Here is a 17042-nt window from a genome sequence, read left to right as displayed (position 1 = left end):
TGTACCATATAGGTACCGGTATGCCACCAAACCGAAATTAAAAATTGTATTTTACTTACCATTATTTATGTTAAAACGGGATTGTTATTCCACTTTTGCAACACTTGATAGCACTAACAACAAATTACATCAACAATTATTAATGTTTATTACTAGGTAGATGCCTATTTTTTATCAAACTATTATTGCAATAAATTGCCGTCTCTAATATCGAAGGATCATAAAGTGGGCAGCAAAACAAAACAAGGGGACGGATAAACAATCACAACAAACTGCGAAAACCGTGCTCCCACCTTGCAGGAACCTTTTATTTTTCGATGTTTTATCTATATACACGCTATTTCAAAACTCCCCAAATTTGGGTAGAATCCACCCAGATCGGTCAAACTGAGATTAAACGTCAAAAAGCTCTATGAAGTTTTTTCCCGATGAAAACATTTATCGTATACGTATACGTGACGTAGTTTGCGTATGATAAACGTCAGCAGTCTCTATGTTTGCTAGATAGAGAAAGACAATTCTCGCGTCACTTTTCAAATAGACCACACGAAACGAAAATCAATTATTTTATTCATCTGTTTCACTTATACATTTTTGCCAAAGCATCAGCCTTATACATTCCATAAGACAAACCACATAGGTCCTACAAGAATGCATAAAAGGTATGTGTGACCGCTTATACATTTCATTTGACACATGAGCTTCATTAACTTTTTGCAAGGCGTCTGCTTATTAGTTGACTTATACATTTTATGAATAATCAGCAATAAAAATTTGCCAAAAGGTATAAGGAGATTTCTATCCGTGCAATGTAACATATCCACCATTTTGAGAAAATCGAATTTGAAGTTCGACAGATTATAGGCTTTTTCAATGACCCGCCAATTAGATGGCGTCAGACGAGTTCAAGAGGAAACGTCAACCAAACCGTTTGTTTACAACAAAATGAGGATTTTTCACAACGCAAATTAAAGCATTTGTCATTGAACATCTTGCCAATTTCCATCGGTAATTGTCTTACTTACGATTTTACACCGATCTGAACTGATTTGTACTTCAACTATTCACACACTAGAAATCCGGAAGATCATAACCACAAAGGCACTATTCTAATTTTACATTTTTCTCGACAAAAATATTCCTGAACACCAGCAACTTGCAAAAACGATACACAATTAAATTTTTCGACTCTAGATCAAATTTTGGAGCATCCCGGATGAGTTTATTTATAAAGGAAAGTTAAAAAGTGTTCCACTTCCTATGTCTCATGAAAACAAATTCTGCTCACAACACTCTTTTCGACGTTCTCCTATTCATCGCCAGAGGTTGAATTGATCGCTAAGTTTCTATTAAAAAGGCGTATTATTTAAACTGTTAAGAAACAATACATTTAGCAATACTATTATTTAAACTGTTAAGAAACAATACATTTAGAAATACTATTTTTAATTGAGTAAGTGAATAATAACGTTGAAAATTCAGTAGGAACGATAAAATCACAATTTAACTTTGAATTTCATGCTACAAAATTAAAAAAAAAACCACATAGGACGTTTTGACAAACCGCGTTGTACATCGGACATGTTACATTGGACGATTTTTCTCACTGATATAATCAATGAGTGTTACATTCGACGTTTTGATCTACATGATACTAGATTCCCTTTCACAGATTTCATAGTAGAATGCATAACTTTAGATTGGCCCCGCCTTTAGAAAACGAGAACCTATCATGTTAGCAAATATATTGTATTAACAATATGATCCACTCTTTCGCTTAGCTGGCGAACCAATTTTTTAGCGATGAAAGCACCTCTGTGGCCAAAAAGGCTACCAATGTATTTGTTTATCGTCACGAGGGGTAAACCAACTGAAAATTTGTTTAATATTTCAAATAAATGTATTTCAGCATATTATTTTATTTGATGACAACAGTGACATGTCAGACAAATTTTAAAGTAATCAACACAATGTAATTAATGAAAATAATGTGATCTTACTTTTGTAATAAGTGCTATATTCGCACCCCTCGATTGTAATTGAATGATTGTTGCTGACCTTTTTCAACGCTAGATGGTGCGTGAAGCAATATTTTGCGGGTCGGCATTGCCATATTTGGAAAAGGCATGAATGGATCATATTGTTAATATGATATATTTGATGTTAGACAGTCCGGATGACCGAAGTAATAATCATGTACCCATCATTTCAAACTTTACATTGGACAATTTTTGAGCTAAGATTTTCTTAAATAAATGAAATTAAATTTGGATGGGTGTTTTTGTATCACATACAATGATAGAAGAGCAATAGTTTGTATCGCTTAACTCGATTTGTTTACATTTGTTATATTGGTCTATTTGAAAAGTAACGCGAGAATTCGCAATTTAATCGCAAAAGCAAACGTCAGTGCATGCAGTCGCGAATTGCTTCATGGGCACAGAATGAAGGATCAAAATCTGTCAAAATAATGCATCCAGACAGCCAGTAACTGCAACTGCAGGTCGAACAATCGAATTCGACGCTCATATCAGCACTTAAAACCAGAACAACCAAAAGAATCCTCAAATAAATTTCTTACCTCCGAGCAAAATATTTTCATCATCGATGGACATTGTGCCAGAATCGTGCCGGTTGTGCCTGTCGGTCAGCGAACCAACATGCCCGATCTATGAGCGTCTCAGCCTTGCAGAAATCACCGAGCTCCTTCAGGACACTCTGGGCATTCAGGTATGTGCTGTTTGATTTATTATTGATTCGATCTGCAGTCAGTTCACCTTCATTCAAAAATAATGTTATGTTTTGCAGATTTCCAGCTCGGAAGAATATACAAACATTTGCAATGGTTGCGAAATGAAGGCTAAACTTATGTTCAACATTTCCAATGAGTTCCGGCAAGCTGATAAGCTGTTTTGTTCCTTCTTAGAGTAAGTATTTCGATTAATTGGTTTCTTATAATATTAATGACGATATTATTTGTTGCAGTCAAATGCGATCTTCACAAGGGATGCCACTGATCGAAGAAGACAAGGATACCATCAAGATCGTTACTGTTATGCCTCTGGAGCCCATCGTAGAGGAAAAACTGGAAACAGAAATCGAAATCACCGAAATTGTTTCCATTGCTCAGATCGAACAGAGTCCAGAAGCAGATAATAGCGACCTGGTTATCATCAAACCAGGTTACAGCGATAGCGAAGATGAGGCAGGCGATGATCACGATGATGCGGATGTATCATTTCCGGATCCAGATTACTCCAGTGATGAAGAAAAACCTTCCACATCAAAGCTTCTAACTTGCTACGTGTGCAAGGGGTTCAATGGAACTGAGCGTGCACTGGGTGCGCATTTACAGGATCAGCACAGCTCTTTGTCGCCATATTACTGCGACCGATGCCTGGTAGGATTCGAAGATATGATGGCCATCAATTACCACTATCAGTCGCACGAGTTCCCTTACGGTTGTCTGTTTTGCGAAGAGTTGTTCGGCTCGGAGACTGAATTAGATACGCACTACAAATCCTGCATAGGATACCAATGCTCACACTGTCTGAACCACTTTCAGTTCGTTCAGAATCTTAAGGATCATGATTGCAAATCTAGCAAATACAAACGAATGCGCGTGGTTACCACAATGGTTGGCGCCCGTCGGCATCAGACACGGTTCATTCCGCAGATTTGCGGAATGTGCAATGAGGACTTAGGCAAGAACCACCGTCTGGCCTATCATTTCGAAAGAGAACACGAGAACTGCCAGCTGCAGCTCTTCAGTTGCGACATTTGCCCTAAAAAATTTACCATGCTTATGGCGGCCAGACTTCATCGACTCTCGCACAAAAAAGACGCCTTTGGCAAACAGCGAAAGGCTCCTGTGACCGAACGAAACGAATGCACCATCTGTTCCCGAGAGTTTAGATTCAACAAAGAGCTATTGGCTCACATCGAAGCCGAACATGCCGACTCCGGGGTGGAATTCCATCAATGTACAAAATGTGAGCGAAAGTTCACCTCCGAGGCAAAACTGCTCAAGCACGACTACAATACCCACCAGGGTAAGCAGCCGCAGTTTTTCTGCTCGTTCTGTGGGCGGGTTTTCAACAAAAAACTGGGACTGAAAGATCACGAGAATCTCCACCGGGGAATCACCGAGTATCATTGTAAAGACTGTAATAAGGTGAGCTTGCGCTGTTCTCGTTTTTGTCTTTGATTTATACGAAATAAGTAATTTCAGAACTTCACCTACAAAAGCACTTACGATCGTCATATGCAAGTGGTTCATAGTGATGCCAAGCAATTCGCTTGCGAATACTGCCATAAGAGGTACTACAGACTACAGTAGAATATCATTCATAAAGGGTTTTGTCCCTAAAACTCGCTCTAATTTCAGTTTCAAACGGAAACCAACGCTCAAGGTGCATTTGCGGTTGCACACCGGAGAAAAACCATACCAATGTGAGTACTGCAGCCGGAGATTTGTTGATCCCAGTTCATTCCATAAGCACAAAACCAAGGAACACGGATGGAAGAGTAACTATTAAACCGCGCGATAAGTGAATTGCATAGGTTTAGACATATTAATGTGAGTACATACTTGTAATAGGTGTTTCATAACGTAGAAGCATTATGAAGTGGCGAAACAGCGCGGTATTTGTTCAACTACCAAGGTGTTTGGCGTTAACCCGTTTTATAACTGTATCATCAATAAATAGCTATACCCGTAAATGGAACGGAAGATATCTTCGAAATCCTTGCTGACTTGTTTTCAACTGTGGAATCATATCTCAAGCAATTGACTGTTTCATAGCCCCTCCTTGCATCAATTGTATCTTTCGATGGATAATTCTTCGAACGGGGTCGAAGATGTGATGGCTGTGCTTCAGTGGAACTGGCGTAGTCTAGTGCTTAAACTAGACTGGTTCAAATATGTACTTCACAACTCTGATTGTCGCGGCCAAAAGCTACTTTCTTCTCCGATTAGGGAAAGTCTTTTGCTTACTCGGTCAAACACTTTTTTTTTATTCTAGGAGCTACTATCTAAATTAAGGAGATAAGTTTTCACTTCTAGGCCGAAAGTTCTTTCGGATTCAAAAAGAGAAGAATCTGGAGTAACCTACGAAACTTAATTATATCCCGAAATTTGTAAAAAGTGATTTAACGTCTATGTGTTGCATTGGAAACTTATAATTATGTAAAACTTTTACTTTATTCGTCCAGGTTTTTTTTTTTGTCTTTATTATCGAGATTTTTAGCCATACGGCTAGTTCATCTCTTACCAAATTATTCGTTCAGGGTTTTACATATCCCTTTCAATACAGGAATTTTGCCTAATAATGCCTATTCTATTAGCTAGGATTCCAATCGCCCTTGAAATGGTAAATTTGTGTTGTTTAAACCTTATATACTATGCCCTCTCAGATCTGGGATTTCTCGGTAATCTTGTTTTTTTTTGTAACTCAGATCTAATATGGCTCTACAAGTAAGAATGTGAGCATTTGTAACGTTTAAACATTATAACTATATCCTTCGTTAAGGATAAACAGAGAGTGAATGCTAAACTTAACCTAGATTTGCAGATATGCCATGCGTGGGCGTGTTTATCCTACTTGAACGCATTAACATTCCTAAGTAAATACTGCAGTAAGATTATGTAAAACGAGCTCTCGTTCCTTTTGCCCTACTTTTCATTTCATTTTCTTGGCCTTGGTATCGACGTTAGCTAAGGCCATGCAAACGAGATGCAACTATATGGTTATCTTATGATTTTGGTTTTAAATTAATTGCCTCGCTGTAACACTGATTGTGATACATTACATGTAGGAGGAATAGTACTTTTTAGAAACAAAAAGTGCGATGTACTATTACAAAGATCTTTGCATTGCTTCAGTAACGTTCCTCCAAGAACTTCAATCCGTAGTCAACTCTGGAATCTTGTTTCGTTTCTGCAATCCCCATTTTTAATTCCAGGTGATATGAACTCCCACGGTAGGGTGGAGCGATTTATATGATGATAATAGCAGCGCTGGAATGTGGTCCCTTTTAAGTGGCTTGATCACATCTTTTAACCCTCCGTTACTCCCGCCAACTTTTGTAACACGAGTACTCGCGCGTTGTACTTTGTACAACAGTGTGAGTTTTCCATTGCCATTTTGCAGCCGAACTACCAATCGATATGAAACAAACGGGTATTCCTTCAAAAACTTGTTTTTAACTAAACAAGCTAAACTTTTATCACAGTTAACCCCCAAAAAATGCGGGTAATAGAGCAAATGTGAATGGAAACCGCGTAAACAGTGTCCGTACTATGTGGGATTCGACTTAATTGGATACAACATAGAAAATCTCGAGATCCTGACCAGATAGAAAGTTACTGTCTTCGGCACAGTTGTTCTAGAGATCATAACCTTTTCGCTGGTGGAGAGTAGTTCCAAAAATTCTCACTACGTGGCGCTAGTATAAACGTGCAATTTTCGCATATACAATAGTTCCAGATCCTGAGCAGATAGAAAGTTACTGTCTTCGGCAAACTTGTTCAGGGGGTCAAGACTTTTTAGCTGGTGGACATTAGTTCAGAACTTTCTCACTACGCGGCGCTAGTACACACGTGAAATTCTCTAATTTAATATCTCGAGATCCTGACCAGATAGAAAGTTACTGTCTTCGACAATGTTGTTCAGGAGGTCAAAGCCTATTGCTTGGTGTACAATAGTTGAGAATTTCCTAAGCGGCGCTAGTATACACGTGAAATTTTTACATATGAAATATCACGAGGTCCTGACCAAATAGAATGTTACTGTCCTGGGCAAAGTTGTTCAGGGGGCCAAGGCCTTTTGGCTGGTGGACAGAATATCATTTTTTTCACATCATTGCGCTTGTATACACGTGCAATTCTCGCATTAGATACATTTTGAGACCTGCTAAACTGTCATCGGCAAAGTTGTCCAGGAGATCAAAACTTTTTAATTGATCGACAGTACAGAATTTTCTCACTACGCGGCGCCATCCTGAACAGCTGGAAATTTACTGTTCTTAGCAAAGCTGTTTATGAGATAAAGATCTTTTGGCTGATGAAAAGTAGTTCAGAAATTTCTCAAAATTTGGCGGACAATTCTCGCATATCAAATATCATAAAATAAAAATACAATTTACATCAGCCTTAGTGGGATAAGACAAATATATTCTTGGGGTGAGTCGTTCCACTTGTATACCTCTGATAAATTAGTGGTAACACGTATCTCAGATGGAAAACATTATCTTAAAGATCAATATCGCTGAAACTTCCACAAAATTAATGTTTAGAGTCTCCCTTTCATTTTAGGCTAATTTCAAAATGTCTTATCGAGGGGTCTAGAACAAAAAAAAGTCCCTGTATTTACGTGTGCACGGACAACGAGACTTACTCAGAGAGTGAGGCACTTTTGCTCAGTTGAATGGAGAAATTTATAAAACCGTACACCCCCGATTATAAGTTTAAGGACACCCCCAAAAAACATGCAAATGTGTTATGTTCATATCTTTGTCATTTTACGTCCAATATACGTTCTTTTTAGAACATTTGAAAGATTTTGAATGGAAATACGAAGAGGCAAATTGCTGAATATAATTTTCAAATTTTGTATACCAAAGGTTCACCCAAAGTTACACTATTTTTCGAAATGTTCTCTGAAGAATCATGATTGATTTTCTCAGAATTGAGTTGAAAAATATATATTTGAATTAAAAGTAGTAGTAGAACCCTTATTCTTTGAACAAAACACATTTGCATGTATTTTGGGGTGTATTTAAGCTTATGATAGGAGTGTAGGTTACTCAGCGCTGAGGAACTACGCTTTTGGAAATTTCTCCAGACAACTGAGTAAAGCAATCTCATGACTGAGATAGTCCTATGGCTCGACTGGCTAACTCGTGTATATATATTTTATACATTGTATCACACATTTTAGACGAACTGTGTAGATTCTTCTCGTTTAGATTTAGGATAAGGTGTATATAACCATAAATTCGACGTTACACTCCTAGCAGCGTAGGAATAGCGGTATAATGAAAGAGATGATAATTTCATATTATCAGGCCTTTTGTTTATGACTTTGGGTGTACCTACACCCTTAGAATGTTTTACCAAGATGGGCACCACCGAGCAGCTCGGTATTTTATTTTGCTGGATCTCAGCGAAAAACTTGCCACCAGCCAAAAAGTCTTGACCCCCTAAACAACTTTGCCGAAGACAGCAACTTTCTAGCTGATCAAGATCTCGAGCTGAATATGCGTGAAAGGCACGTATATACTAGCGCCGCATAGTGAGAAAATTCTGAACTATTGTCACCCAACAAAAAGATCCTGACTTCCTGAAAAACTTTGCCGGATATTTACTTTATATATTTTATATGCGAGAATTTCACATGTATAGTAGCGCTGCGAAGTGAGAAAACTCTGAACAACACGTCCTTAATAAAGCTAAATAATAATAATAATAATAATAACTCTGAACAACTATCCACCTGCGAAAAGAACTTGACCTCCTGAACAACTATGCCGAAGACAGTACCTTTCTATCTGGTCGGGAACTCGAGATATTTTATATGAGAATTTCACGTGTATACTAGCGTCGCGTAGTGAACAAATTCTGAACTATTGAGCACCAAGCAATAGGCTTTGACCTCCTGAAAAACTTTGTGGAAGACAATAACTTTCTATCTGGTCAGGATCTCGAGATATATCACATGCAAGAATTTCACATGTATACTAGCGCTACGTAGTGAGAAAATACTGAACTTCCATCCACCAACAACAAGGCTATGATCTCCTGAACAACTTTGTCGTAGACAGCAACTTTCTATCTGGTCAGGATCTCGATATATTCCATGTTTTAATCAATTAAGTCAAATCCCACGTAGTATGGTCACAGTTTACGCGGTTTCCATTTACATTTTCCCTATTATCCGCAATTTTTAGGTGTTTACTGTAATCAAAGTTTAGCTTGATCAGATCAAAACAAGTTTTTTGAGGAATACTCGTTGGTTTCAGATCGATTGGTAGCTCAGCAACAAAATGGCAAAGGAAAACTCATGCGAGTAACGGAGGGTTAAGCTGGTAAATTAAAAGACACTTTTTTGACGAATGCAACATAAATTTTAGTAGCCCATTAATCATCAAATCATCATTTTTCAGCCAGACGTCAAATTAAATAGTTATTAATTGTTTAAGAGATTGATAATCTTATGGCATGATCATGCAGCTGTTTTGTGGGCAACACTGTATTTTGCCGTGTGACATAGTATCCATGATTTTTGTGCTCTATTCTACAGCTATCACTTTTAAAAACAGAGTGAGCTGGTGAATTTTAAGATAGATATGAACAAAACATTTGGTTTTCCAATAGTAATTTCCATATAAACTTCAAATGGTTTGTGCCAAGCCAGTTTCGTAATGAATTAGTTCAACTTATGGGAGGCAAATCAGGACCCAATTTGGAACCGTTTGAACACCTGCAAATGTTCTACCTTGTTCGATTCTTATTTCTTTTCAATAGGAGTTTGGCCCTACGCGCGATAATCCTGCTTGGATATTGATTTGAATCCTTTGGGTTCTTATAGTAATCTGCTTGGAAGTCGATTTGGAGAAACTTTCTTCTGTCGCCATGGCGCCTAAACGCAAAAGAAAGGGGCAATCTCTTGATCCCCCTTCTCATTAAATGTATTTGAGCAATCCATTTTAAATGCTCATGGATGATGAGCACACCTGTGATCATATCATCCCCCCTTCCCCCTCGGGGAATGTTTTGCAATACACCTAATACATGGCCGGTCCCAACTTCTGAAACCCCTCTCCTCCCTCAACTACTACGTTATTTATGAAAGTTTCCACTGAGAAACACTGAAAATCAGCAGCACACCACACAAAACGGGTTGGACAATTTCGGTATTGATCATCAATATTTTGCGATCAGAACATTTTAGCTTGAAATCCCTCCATTTAATTATCGGTACATCTTTAATCTATTGATTGAATTAAAAAAAATCTTAATATGGTTTTTTTAGATTTCGTGCGTTTTGTTTTGCATAAGAAAACGGGAACGGGGTGTTTCTATGGTGATAAGAAGGATTTTCCTACACAGATTGCAGTTTTCTGTTCTAAGCACTGAAATTATCAGACGGTACCTCTATTTATGCTTTTAGATTAGCTATGAAAGTCCCTCATACTTAGAAAATTATGCTATAGAACGGTTTATACAACCTCAGTTTTTTTTTGCTGATGGAGGCGAGGCATAGCCAGTCGTTCGATTGCATAATTCTTCAAGTAGGAGGGACTTGCAATGCTTATCTCTTAGCATAAATAGAGGTACCGTCGAGTTTTTTCAGTGCTAGGTTCTGAAATTCGAAAGTGAGCGTTCAAAAGTGCCTACTTGTAATGTTCGATTCTCTTCATCGATTTTCTGTTTACATTGCTACAGCTAAGCAAAACAATTCAATCTGAACATTGCATTAGGTCCTAAGTAACACTGACAAAATTCTCTTCGTCGACTTTCTCATTGAATCCACTCGGGCCAGGCATTTTCAGCACACATATCGATAAAAGAAGTTTTTATCTCGCATCTAATACAACAAACACAACAAGAAATGATTCTGTGCTCAAGTTATTAAGGCTCTGAACCATTTGGTGGATTTTTTTTTAACTTTTGGTTAAAATTTGACAAATAGAAAGTTATCGATTAACCCTGCTATCCGAGCGTGGTTATTTCTGACAGACAAGAAGTTAAATTTTGACAACCGTGGCTGAGTTCTTCTCGAAAACCGGTCGATAGACAGCACAGGGATTTTCGAACATACAGAATAACTTTCGAAATGTCACTTTTAACCACGAGTTAAATTTAACTCGGCAAATGGTTCACAGCCTAAGGCTCTGAACCATTTGGTGGATTATTTTAACTATTGGTTAAAATTTGACAGATGAAAAGTTATCGATTAACCCTGCTATCCGAGCGTGGTTACTTCTGACAGACAAGAAGTTAAATTTTGACAACTGTGGCTCGAAAATCCCCGTGCTGTCGATCGACCGGTTTTCGACCCAAGGTTGCAGGCATGTCTAAACGCAACACTACTCTGCGTACTGCCTTTTTTACACACCACCAAGAGCATTGAGTTGTACGCTCCGTACCAGTGCTCGATAGAAAACACCAAAAGCAGCAAACAAGGCACCGGTACCGGTGCCTTGTTCGCTTCGTTTGGTGTTTTCTATAGAGCACTGGTACGGAGCGTAAAACTCAATGCTCTTGGTGGTGTGTTTGTAGGCAAAACTGCCACCCGTGCAAAAGGGTTCAGTGTTTTTACCATGGCTGCAAGGTTGTCAAAATTTAACTTCTTGTCTGTCAAAAGTAACCACGCTCGGATAGCAGGGTTAATCGATAACTTCCCGCATAAACGCGAACCTTAAATTGACCTTACCTAAAATGGTTAAAAATTGTTTATAATCCCTGCTAAACTTTAACTGAAATGGTTATGGAACTTTACATGAACGTTTAATGATAAAGTTTCAACCTTATGTATTATGGTCTTTTGGAACTGGACCTTACAAATAATGGGTTGTTAAGAACCATTATCGTTCCAAATTCTTGTTTTCTCCATACATTTTCGGAAAGAGAACTATATTAGAACCTTTTAACTTATGGTTTGAGAACTTTAATGGTAATGGTTATGGTAGTCAGTAAGGTCCACGAATGGTTTTGTAACATCGATCAACTTTATGTGGAATATATCGCGAATTGGTTGCCTGTAATTTACTGATTACCAATTCACGATATATTCCACGTAAAGTTGAGCGATAATACAAAACCATTAATGGACTTTACTGACTACCATAACCATTACCATTAATGTTCTCAAATCATAAGTAAAAACGTTCTTATATAGTTCTCTTTCTGAAAATGTATGGAGAAAACAAGAATTTGGAATGGTAATGGTTCTTAACAACCCATTATTTGTAAGGTCCAGTTCCAAAAAACCATAATACATAAGGTTGAAACTTTATCATTAAACGTTCATGTAAAGTTCCATAACCATTTCAGTTAAAGTTTAGCAGGGATTATAAACAATTTTTAACCATTTTAGGTAAGGTCAATTTATGGTTCGCGTTTATGCGGGTTTCCATCTGTCAAATTTTAACCAAAAGTTAAAATAATCCACCAAATGGTTCAGAGCCTAAGGCTGTGTTCCATTTGGTGAATGTTTACTTAAATTTGACAGATGGAAAATTTTCAAATAAACCTGCTTATCCAACAGACTTATTTCTGACATACAAGGAATCAATTTTAATAGACGCTTTCTCGAAAATCGGCCGATCAACAACAGGGATTTTCGAACATCTTAATTTATTTTCGAAGTGTCAAATCTAAGTGAAAATTTTCCAAATGGAACACAGCCTTAGGCTCTGAACCATTTGGTGGATTATTTTAACTTTTGGTTAAAATTTGACAGATGGAAAGTTATCGATTGACCCTGCTATCCGAGCTTGGTTACTTCTGACAGACAAGAAGTTAAATTTTGACAACTTTGGCTGAGTTCTTCTCGAAAACCGGTCGCTCGACAGCACAGGGATTTTCGAACATAGAAAATAACTTTCGAAATGTCACTTTTAACCACGAGTTAAATTTAACTCGGCAAATGGTTCACAGCCTTAGTATTTTTTTTATTTGTTCAATCGGTAGATAAAAGATGCACCGAGAATTTATTGGAGGGATTCATGGCTAATTTATATCCCGATCAACTATGAAATGTTGCACAACATTGGTGCAAAATTGTGCACTCCGTTTAGCATTTTGATGTTGAATCGCTGAGGAAACCTTATTTCTGATCAATCTCATTACCACATAAAAATTTCAAGAGTTCAGATATCAGCTCTCACAAATTTTATAACAAAGAAACTGGAACTTCACGTTTGTTGCAGTTCAGTACACAAGGAGTTTCAATTTCATGAGTGTTGTCACAACCGTCCAAGATTTGTGTCCTAGAAATCTTGAAGTGCTAGGGAATATCAGCCATCATGACGGTCATTGTTGGACGCTTCAATGAATCACCTGAAGAAAGCCTTACTCATATCTGATTGTTATTTAGGAACCAAATTTAATAGAATATGTATTTGCATTTTTATGAGGTCCTGAATTTAACCAATTTTTGCTAAGTAGGAAATCCAAAATATGTACATAGGACCGAAATCATAGGTTACTTCTACTGTATTTTAAATCTGTTCGGACTGGGAGGGAACTTTCCCTTTCGGTAGTGGACTGTATCGGCAGGGTGGTGGAGGAAGCAAGCGTCGATCGGAAATCAACTCGTAAGGGCTCTGAAAAGAACTGGAGGGTTCGACGCTGCTCCAAACCAGGGATGTATGCAGAATAAACTTGATCGGGACGGCTACGCTAACAACTGTTTATTCTCTCCTCTTTCTTTCTACAAATTCTGCTTCTACTGCTGCTGATGTTTGCTGGTGCTTGGTCGGAAAAGAACTCTTATTTTGCACGGTGATGCATGCCTCTTTTAAAGCGGCGAGCGTTGATGTGGTCGTCGCTGATTGGTGGATGTTGTAGCCGAGATTGTAGCCTATTGATGGTCTCGTTCTTCGCTGCTTGTTGGTCATGTTCGTATCAGTTGACTTTCGGCGGAGACGGAACATACTCGCCCGGTTGAGGTAACTCAACGATTAACAACGATTGTTTAGAATTGCTGATTGGGCGCGGTATCTAGAACTTCCTGCAACGGTTGTGATGCGACCCAACTTCCAGTGGGGCTGATTTTTTGATGGTAGTGGAACATCCAGGGTTTCACGGATGATCGGCATGGTTCGAAGGTTCTTCTTCATGTGTAGTAGGGTAATTTCTGGTTGGGTACTTTGGAAAATAGTACAATTATCCGAATGCTGCTGCTGCTTCCTCGTTGTCCAATGAAACGCTTGAAGAATGCCAGGAAGGCATCGGTGCTCAGATCGTATAACGCTTCCAGGCCATCAGTGTAGATCGGATGCAGGTTTGCCAATTTCTTGCAAGGGTCGTGGGCAACAACTCGCTGAATGTCTTCCGCCAAATGCACAAACTGAACCACTTGGGTGATAGTTTCGGTTGCCTGGCGTGGTTGCGGGATGCTCAAAGGCTGCTTTTTCTTCAGGTCGACTGGGTCATCTGGGTTGACGATAACTGCTTTCAGTGCAGGTAGCATCTGGTCTGGAACATTTTCGGGTAGTTCGATGTTGTACCTTTCTCTCTGGAGGAACTCAGGACCACTCCACCAAGAAACGATATCGGTTTGTTTCTAGATCACAGCGTTTCGGTTTCTTCCGAATGACTGTAGTTGGTTTAGCGGTTTGTTGATCCAGGCCAGCACTATCGTACTTTCGTACCATAGCACAATTTCTCGGAACTCCATATCCAGGACTGGTAGTACCTTCAGTACTAACCGGGTTAGCAGGTGATCGGCGCAAAGTAGTGTTCTCGCGTCACTTTTCAAATAGACCAATGTAACATATCCACCATTTTGAGAAAACCGAAGTTGAAGTTCGACAGATTATTATTTTAACTGTTTAAAATCAATACATTTTGCAATACTATTTTTAATGTAGTCAGTGTATATAATAACGTTGAAAATTCAAAAGAAACGGTAAATCACAATTTTACTTTGAATTTCATGCTACAATATAGAAAAAACCACATAGGACGTTTTGACAAGTCGAGTTGTACATCGGACATGTTACATTGGACGATTTTTCTCAATGACATAATCAATAAGTGTTACATTGGACGTTTTGTCTACATGATACTAGATTCCCTTTCACAGATTGCAGAGTATAGTACCTAACTTTAGATTGGCCCCGCCTTTGGAAAATGAGCACCAATCATGTTAGGCAGTCCGAATGACCGAATGTACCCATCATTTCAAACTGTACATTGGACAATTTTTGATCAATGATTATCTTAAATAAATGAAAGTAAATTTGGATGGATGTTTTTGTATCACATACAATGATAGAAGAGCAATAGTTTGTATCGCTTAACTCGATTTGTTTACATGTGTTACATTGGTCTATTTGAAAAGTGACGCGAGTGTTCTCAGTCTGACCTTGCTGGCTCGATGTAGAATGGAAAGATCCTCTGGCGGTGGCTTCTCAGGCTTTGGTTTTGGAACGATATCAATGGAATCAGGATAGGGCATCTTCGGTACAGGATTAGCTGAGCTTGGCTTGTCTGGTGGATCTCTTATTTGTTGTTTCTCAGACGTCAGTATCGGAACGAGTGCACTTGGCTCCAGAATTGGCCTTGAGTGAATTCCAGCTGACATCGGGACCGGCTTGAACATCGGACAGTTTTCGGTTGGCATCAGATACCGCTTGAACACCGGATACTTTTCGGTTGACACCGCATGAATACTGACAGGGTAGACATTGGAAACATCTTGAACACGGGCCGGGTTCCGGCAGACATCGGGAACAGCTTTTACACCTGATGATTTCGAGCTGGCATCGGAAAATGCATCACCGGATGGTCTCCTGCTGACATCGGTAACGGATTGTTCACCGGATGGTTTCCAGGGGACATCAGAAACGGCTTGTTTACCTGATGAATTCCAAGGGTCATCGGGAACTGCTTGAACACCGGACGAGTTCCAGTGGACATCCTGAAGGTCGTGACCACCAGACGGGTTCCAGTGGACATCAAGAACGGGTTGGTGACCGGAAGGGTTCCAGTGAACATCATTAATGGCTTGACCACCGGACAGGTTGCAGTGTACATCAAGAACGGTTTGACCACCGGATTGGTTCCGATGGACATCAGGAACGGCTTGGCCACTGAATTGGTTTCGGTGGACATCGAGAACGGTTTGACCACCGGATTGGTACCGGTGGACATCAGGAAAGGCTTGATCGTAGGCTGGATTCCAGCAGAGATCAGGAACGGCTTGGCCACTGAATTGGTTTCGGTGGACATTGAGAACGGTTTGACCACCGGATCGGTTCCGGCGGACATCAGGAAGGGCTTGATCACGGCTGGATTCCGGTGGAGATCAGGAACGGCTTGGCCACCGGCTGCATTGCGGCGGACATCTGGAATGGCTTGACCACCGAATTGTTTTCGGCGGACGTCGAGAATGGCTTCACCACCGAATTGGTTTCGGCGGACATCGAGAATGGCTTGACCACCGAATTGGTTTCGGCGGACATCGAGAATGGCTTGACCACCGGCTGGATTGCGGCGGACATCGATAATGGCTTGACCACCGGACGGATTCCGGTAGACATCACGAAGGGCTTGGCCACCGGCTGGATTGCGGTGGACATCTGGAATGGCTTGACCACCGAATTGGTTTCGGCAGACATCGAGAATGGAGACATCGGGGATGGTTGGACCACCGGATAGGTTCTGGCGCCCCTCAGGAATGGCTTGATTACTGGAAGGATTCCAGCAGACATCGGGTAAGGCATAAACACCGGATGGTTTCCGGCGGGGATACAATTCAAGACCGGGCTGGTTCCAGTCGAGGTTAGGATTGTTTGCGGCACTTCACCAGCGGCGACGGACTTCGGTTCGATGGCTTGAAAGTCGTCTTGGAATAGCTTCGGATTGACTTCGGTTGTTTCGGGAGGTTTAAACGGTTTCGGTTTTACATCCATGACTTGAGGTGAGTCCTTATTGATATGGCACTCGGTTGGTTCACTTGCCATGTTATTAGGCTTGACTTCTACGAACTTGGTTGAATTCTCGACGTAACGGTCCTCTGTCAATCCCCGATGAAGATAATTTGGCTTGCACGCAGAGTTGAGCTTAACATCGTCAGCTTCGGTTGGAACCTCATCTTCAATCGTAATTGTCAGCTTGGTTTCAGTATCGACAAGATTACCTGGCAGGTGGAGGGGAATCATCGACTATCCGGACCTCGGTCGGTCCACAATGGGAGTTCAACGGCATAATCATGGGTTTCGCCTTCAAGAGTTCGGTTGGATTATCCACTTCAGTTGGCTTCTTGGTCGACTTCGTTTCGGTGCATTGACTCACAATCGTCTTCACA

General features: G+C 39.9%; 3 protein-coding genes across 3 annotated transcripts; 1 reads left to right on the top strand and 2 right to left on the bottom strand.

Annotated features, from left to right (window-relative positions):
* Positions 1-2498: 2498 nt before the first annotated feature.
* LOC135714245 (zinc finger protein 14-like) lies at positions 2499-4719 on the top strand. Its single transcript, XM_065237578.1, has 5 exons — positions 2499-2730; positions 2809-2927; positions 2986-4174; positions 4232-4320; positions 4388-4719. The coding sequence occupies exons 1-5, from the start codon at positions 2608-2610 to the stop codon at positions 4536-4538; spliced, it is 1671 nt and encodes a 556-aa protein (XP_065093650.1). The 5' UTR covers positions 2499-2607; the 3' UTR covers positions 4539-4719.
* A 10753-nt stretch (positions 4720-15472) lies between these two features.
* On the bottom strand, positions 15473-16003 carry LOC135714247 (uncharacterized). The gene has a single exon (XM_065237581.1). The coding sequence runs from the start codon at positions 16001-16003 to the stop codon at positions 15473-15475; it is 531 nt and encodes a 176-aa protein (XP_065093653.1).
* Positions 16004-16017: 14 nt separating this feature from the next.
* LOC135714246 (uncharacterized) lies at positions 16018-16698 on the bottom strand. Its single transcript, XM_065237580.1, has one exon. It carries the CDS (start codon positions 16696-16698, stop codon positions 16018-16020), a length of 681 nt encoding a protein of 226 aa, XP_065093652.1.
* Between the last annotated feature and the right edge of the window lie 344 nt (positions 16699-17042).

The sequence above is a fragment of the Ochlerotatus camptorhynchus genome, unplaced genomic scaffold, assembly GCF_037179485.1.
Source record: "Ochlerotatus camptorhynchus isolate MF236.1 unplaced genomic scaffold, CSIRO-AGI_Acam_v1.1 ptg000632l, whole genome shotgun sequence".
NCBI classification, from domain to species: domain Eukaryota; kingdom Metazoa; phylum Arthropoda; class Insecta; order Diptera; family Culicidae; genus Ochlerotatus; species Ochlerotatus camptorhynchus.
The sequence above is the reverse complement of the archived record's forward strand: the minus strand, read 5'-3'. Positions and strand labels throughout refer to the sequence as shown.

Bases quoted from the DNA above. Each gene is read 5' to 3' on its own strand.
- LOC135714246 (XM_065237580.1), bottom strand. From the start codon at position 16,698: ATGGCAAGTGAACCAACCGAGTGCCATATCAATAAGGACTCACCTCAA.
- LOC135714247 (XM_065237581.1), bottom strand. From the start codon at position 16,003: ATGTCCGCCGGAACCGATCCGGTGGTCAAACCGTTCTCAATGTCCACC.
- LOC135714245 (XM_065237578.1), top strand. From the start codon at position 2,608: ATGGACATTGTGCCAGAATCGTGCCGGTTGTGCCTGTCGGTCAGCGAA. The intron at 4,175-4,231 runs GTGAGCTTGCGC...AAGTAATTTCAG, and splicing joins ATTGTAAAGACTGTAATAAG to AACTTCACCTACAAAAGCAC. The intron at 4,321-4,387 runs GTACTACAGACT...CTCTAATTTCAG, and splicing joins TGCGAATACTGCCATAAGAG to TTTCAAACGGAAACCAACGC.